The sequence below is a fragment of the Zonotrichia leucophrys genome, chromosome 2, assembly GCF_028769735.1.
Source record: "Zonotrichia leucophrys gambelii isolate GWCS_2022_RI chromosome 2, RI_Zleu_2.0, whole genome shotgun sequence".
Taxonomy (NCBI): Eukaryota; Metazoa; Chordata; class Aves; order Passeriformes; family Passerellidae; genus Zonotrichia; species Zonotrichia leucophrys.
Genome location: NC_088171.1, coordinates 81310705 through 81316704, shown reverse-complemented (window position 1 = coordinate 81316704; position 6000 = coordinate 81310705). Strand labels below are relative to the sequence as shown.

The window sequence follows — 6000 nt, the reverse complement described above, 5'->3', positions numbered from 1 at the left end:
AATGGGCTGCCCAGGGAGGTGCTGGAGTCACTGTTCCTGGAGGTGTTTCAGGAAAAGCTGTATGCGGCACTTAGTGCCATGGTCTAGGTGTTCGTTCATAGGTTGGACCCGATGATCTCGGAGGTCTTTTCCAACCCAACTGATCCAGTGTTTCTGTGGATGAGAGCGGGGCAGGCCCGCAGCAGCGCCCGCCCATCCCGGCCCATCCCGGGCCTCCCATCCCGTGTTCCCGGCAGGCGGCGCTGTGGGCGGGCGGGCGGCGCTCCGTCCCCGCGCGGCCGCGCTCTGTGGCCGCGGGCTCGGCGGCGCGGCCGGTCCGTCCGCTCGGCGCGCGGCCCCGCCCCCCGGTCACACCACCCGCCCGGCCGGCGCTGCGTCAGCCCGGCAAGATGGAGACCGCTGAGGAAGGTACGGCTCGCTCCGCCACCGCCGCCAGCCCCGGGCGGGGGCTCTGCCGGGGCAGCCTCGCAGGGTGGAGGGGCGCGGGGGAGGAGGAGGAGAATGTCACTGGGCCCGCTGAGCGGGCTGGGGGATGTTCACGCCCAGAGGGGCTTCTCGCACCGGGGCTGCAGGTGCCCGGGCCCCGCGCCCCCCCTGCCGTGCCGGGCCCGCCGTGCTGCGGGGGCCGAGCCGGGCTGGACCGAACCGGGCCGGACCGAGGGGGGCAGTGTGTGAGGCGGCGCGCACGGGTGCCCCTTACATAACCACGGGGAAAGGGGGGCGGTGCTGGCAACACCCGGAGCGGGGCTGGGACGGGCCCTACCGGGGCACCGGGGCCTGCCGGAACCTCTGGCTGGCTGAGGAAGTGGGGCCCGGGGAGAAATGAGAGCCCGGGGCGGAGAGCAGCGCAGCAGCGGGGGGCGCACGCCGGGGCAGCGGGAGGAGGGCACTGTCCCGGCTCCCTCCCGGCCAGCGGACCCGGTCGGACGCGGCCGGCCCTGGAGCCCTGGGAACCTCACAGTTCCGCGTTTGGCTGAGTAGTGATAGCTGCTCCTTTCGCAAAGCTGACTTTGTTACGTGCGCTGGGCAATCTGCTTGAAAAATTGAAATGTGCAGGAGCTGACATGTTTTTCTGACTAATACGTAGTCACTTATCTAACTTGGAAAAAAAAAAGAATTGTCAAACATATAGTCATGAGGTGGGTTTTGTGTGCGGTATCCATTTCTAAGGGTATTGCTTTATTTGAGATCAAGCATGGATATGTTTAGTCAGCACTTTCGTTATGCTTAGATAATCACAGAATCACAGCACTTTTAAGGTTGTAAGGGACCTCTGGAGTTCATGTACTCAAAGCCCCCTGCCAAGGCAGGGTCGCCTAGAGCAGGTGACACAGGAATGTGTCCAGGTGGGTTTTGAATGTCTGCAGAGAGGGAGAGGGACTATGTCGTTCAAGCAGATGCTGGGGAACTTCGACAGATCAGCACTTCATATTGTAGGGTAAACCAAACTAAATAAAGCATGTTTGTTGTGCTATGTTTCCTGCAGTATTTGAGCTTTGTGTATCATCTCAACAATGAGTGCAAATACATATTGCATCAGCAAGGCAGTTCCAAGGAAAACATTTTGTGTTTTGGCTTTTGTTACTTTGGCATCATTTTGAATGTAGATTTTTATCAGGTGCTTGAGAGGCTTTAAAAAAAAAAAAAAAGGGAAACCATGAACCACTGGATGAAATAAGACAGTACCTTTGTAGTAATGTCCTTTGGGTTGTGCTGTAGACATCCTTAATACCCATGATCACTGATGGTTTATCAAAATATTAGTGTTTCTTAAATCTAACATTTAAAATTGCTTGCTGCAGCTCTGTAGACCAAGTCACTTACACCGATGCAATCAACAAAAAAGTGAAACTTTGATTGCTTTTCCTCTGGTTGCCCAGAAAAACTGGTTTTTTTGCAAGGTGTGAAGTGAACTCAGAAACGACCTCCTGATTTTCCACCACTCCAGCAGCTGGTAAATCCATCTCGGTGGATTTAATTCAAACAGCGTAGTTGATAATTTGTTACAGGCTGTTACCAGTGGTAGACTTTGATCATACCTGACTTAAGTAGGTGAACAGACCAGCAAGACAAAGAAGAGGAGGTTTTTAGTTACATCTTAAGGCATTGTCGTCTTTAAGTAAACCTTTGTGTTAAATTCCACGCTTGACATTTTGACTTTTCTGGTTTTATATACAAGCACACACAAAGGCACGTGTATATGCAGCCTTAGATATTCTGTTGTGGCCTTATCAATGTTGACCTCAAAAGCTCCCAGTGGCAGCATGAAAGTAACTGGTCTATATACTCACTTTCCATAAATACCACCAGAATGTTACAACTTCTTCTACAGTTTCAAGCCTCAGATCCTACTATTAGAACTTCACAGGGCTTGCCAGAACGCTGAAGAGACTTCCCAAGGTTAGAAAGCTCTGAGCAGCAGCAAACACTGTGTTAGTGCCTTGAGGAAGAGGAAATATAATATTATTGTGTGCTTGAGCTTCTGCTGCAAAGTGTCAGGTGGACTTTGTGAGCTGGTGATTGTCTGGCAGCGGTGTTCCGGCCCTTGTGGTTCTGATGCATGACTGAAGTGTGTGTGGAGCTGGGAAACTGAGCTGTGTGCTGAGAGCTAAGAGAGGCACTCTGGGGTCAGCTCAGACCTAAGTGGGAGCTGCTTCCCCTCAGAGCGAATGTGAAAGTTGCCTCTCTGCAGCACCTGAAAGCACCAGATACCAGGTTTTGCTGGAGAGGTAACTCTGCTTCTTTCCAGATAAATCACTTTGATGCTAAATAACGTAATCTTCACTTTTTGGTATTCCAGTGTTGGATTCAGTTGGAGAGATAATAGGCAGTGAATCATTCTCGGGGGGAGCAGGAAAGAATTTATTATTCAAGGTCATTTTTTCCAAAACATGTGCCTGAAGAACAGGATGCAAAGTGTGGGTGCACATAGAGAAATAGTGACTCTTGCACAGTGCAATTCTCTGACTATGGCTGTAGGTCATAAGGTGCATAGCTTAACACATTGACCCTCAGCAGAGTTTATTGATTTGAAACTATCAGTTGCTTAACAGTCCAAACAATTACACTCATAATATGTTTATTTGGATTTATAAAACAGGTGGAAATATCTAGAAATTATCATAGCTTTGAAAAAATAAAATTTAGGTTTATTTTAGTAAGCTAACAGGCAGTCTTTTCTCATGTAAAGAGCTCTTTTGCTCACAGTAATGGAAATTGCTTTTCCCAGAACTTTTGACAATAAGAGTTTGCTGCGGGAGTCAACAGGCCATTAAATGGACAGATTCAGAGAGCTGTGGGCATCCTTCAGGGAACAGTGTGCTTTTAGCTTGCTTTCATTGGAGCCAGAGTGTCCTTAGAGCAGTGGTTTCATGTGCTGTCTCGTGCTTGTCTGGCCCCGTGTGGGGCTGAGCCAGCCAGCAAAGCTGCACATGCTGCGGTGAAACAGCTCCCGTGGAAGGAATGCGGGAGGAGGTGGGCATGGCTGGAGAGACCTGTCCTGTGCAGCCATCTGGGAGTGCTCTCTGGGATAAAAGAATCGTTTGTTAAGAGAAGCAGCCGTTCTGATCATTCTTGTCAGCAGAGGAACCAGGGACTCCTGATGTTTGCAGCAATAGTGCCAATCATTGCTGCTACATGTTGCAGTGATGGAAGCACTCTTTATGTCTTTGTAGCATCACTGATGTGGTATTGAATACCTGCTTCTGTTCATTCTGGGCTTTCATGCTGCATAATGAATTCACTCAACATTTTCATAGATAGAAAATTGTTTGAATTTAATAATTTGAATTCTTATGCTTTATGTGTAGAAACTGTCCTAAAAGTCTGTAAACTATGAGTATGGTCATAATGTGACTTATTTATAGAAAAAAAAATCAGTCTTTGGTGCCTTTTGGAAGTTTTTGTAGAAAAGCATAAACTTTTGAAGATTTTGGCCAAGAACAAAGATAGGTGATTCAGACTTGAAATTGCATATTTGCAGTATTCTCACATCAGCCGGTATTTTTCTGACAAAGGTCTCTGATATGCATGTGTTCCATTCTTGCACGTTTGCTGGATAGTGGCTGATTGAGAAATAATTAACAAAAGATAAAATCTCAAACTCACATATTCTATAAAAACGGGTATTTTATGTTCACTTACTTAATAGAAGTAAAAGGAAGAGTCAAGGAAAGATGTATCTGTCAATAAACAGATAAAACTTAATTTTTATTTCTATTTAATTGTGTGTTTAGAGCTCTGGCTAACTGAATAGTTTAGATGGAAAAGTTTATACTTGCTTCTTTATCCATATAACCTCTTGCAACCTTTAATTGCAAGAAAATGTCAAAAGTAGGGAATAAAGAAGGTGTGGGATGTATGGAAATATTACTGAAATTACAAAATAAGAAATAGAAAGTGACTCTTCTTACTAAACAGTAGGCTGTCTCCAAGTTGGGTCGCAAATTGTAAAATACCTGTGTCTGTTATATTGGATTTTTTCCCTTTCATCAAGAGCACCAAGGAAATATGTGTGTTAGCAAAGCATTTAAGTAATTGTTGGACATTTTTAAACATCCAAACCGAGATGGAATTTTTCTGTTTCAAAGTATCCACATTCAGGAAAATTATCCGTAACAGTTTTTATGTTGTTTTAGTGATAACTCTTCAGGTAGAAAACACATCCTCCTGTAGTTTTACTGAGTGTATTTCCTAGAAATCCTAAAATTCTTTAAGACGTGTTTTGAGTTTGTGTAACATGATCAGGCAGATAATGTTCCTGGTGCTCTTGCTGGTGATCTCCCAGTCTCTGTCTTGCATCAGATGAAATCTCTTTCATCCTATTTCAATTTATCCTGGCTTCATTTTGCCACATGGTAAAGTTTCTAGCATGTAATTGTGTAATTTGTCTTGAAGGTGTAAGTTCTTTAAGCAGAAGTGTAATAAGCCTTTTGTCCTTGTCAGCAGATATATGCAGAGTCTGTCGGTCGGAAGGAACTCCCGAGAAACCCCTCTATCACCCGTGTGTGTGTACTGGCAGTATTAAATTTATTCATCAGGAATGGTGAGTTCTGTGCCTGTGTGTTTCTTACATTTTTTTTTTTCTTCATGAAAACATGTTAACATGTTTCTAAAAATACCTCAAGTCTTGATGTTAACTGGTGAAAAAAACAATATTCAGTGGAAGCATGTTTGGCATTTTGATGTTGTTTACATGATAATTTGTTACAATTCAGGAAAAATTTAGTAATTATATATGCAAAGAAATCACTGATAGTTATTTGTAATTGGGACTGCAGTTCTGATTGTATGTCAGCTTTATGAACTCTAAGCAGAAAAATCAGTGTGTTGGGGCTTGTTTTACCCACTTATAGTTGTGAACAGAAAAAATAAAAAACCCTAATGCTTTTTAGTAATTTTGAGGTGTGTTTGATCAGGAAGTGCTAAAGTAAAAACTGTCTTTCTGGTCTATATGATCATTTCTGATATTTTAATAGTCCTTCTTTCACAAATACAGCAGTTGTAAATCTTAGCTGTGTGCATCCATATGTCATATCTTGAAGTGTTCATAAGGGCCGGCACAGAATGAGTGTTCTTTAGCAGCACTGGGACACATGTCAGTTTACCTTCTCCTACTGTTTGAAACTTACTTCATGGCCTAAATGGACATCATAAACATGCTAATTTAAGTCCTGCTTCACAGTACAAATATCCTGATTTAAGTGTGAAAGCAGGGAATTGGTGTGTTTTCCTTAATGGAGGGATAGGGCTGAGAGATGTATAGCGTGTGTTAATGTGATCACTTTTTATTGCAGCTTAGTTCAGTGGCTTAAACACAGCAGAAAAGAATACTGTGAATTATGTAAGCACAGATTTGCTTTCACACCAAGTAAGTATGTTTTACTTGCTCCTATTTTTTTCAGAATTTTTCTCATATAATATCTATGAAGTGATTACTTTTTCATTCAGTGTGGTAGATCCAAACTTGTGGCGTAGCTTCTGTATTCCTGTTTTAAATGC

General features: G+C 44.3%; 1 protein-coding gene across 2 annotated transcripts in view; it reads left to right on the top strand.

The window, feature by feature from the left end:
• Window positions 1-278: 278 nt before the first annotated feature.
• The window catches only part of MARCHF6 (membrane associated ring-CH-type finger 6), a 42128-nt gene continuing 36406 nt past the window's right edge, over window positions 279-6000 (top strand). Inside the window, exons 1-3 of one of the 2 annotated variants that reach the window (XM_064705513.1) lie at window positions 279-408; window positions 4948-5044; window positions 5796-5869. In XM_064705513.1, coding sequence (XP_064561583.1) covers window positions 390-408; window positions 4948-5044; window positions 5796-5869 — 190 coding nt within the window. In that variant the 5' untranslated portion in view covers window positions 279-389. Of the gene's footprint in view, window positions 409-4944; window positions 5045-5795; window positions 5870-6000 lie in introns of both variants that reach the window. The other variant, XM_064705512.1, reaches the window with a different exon arrangement.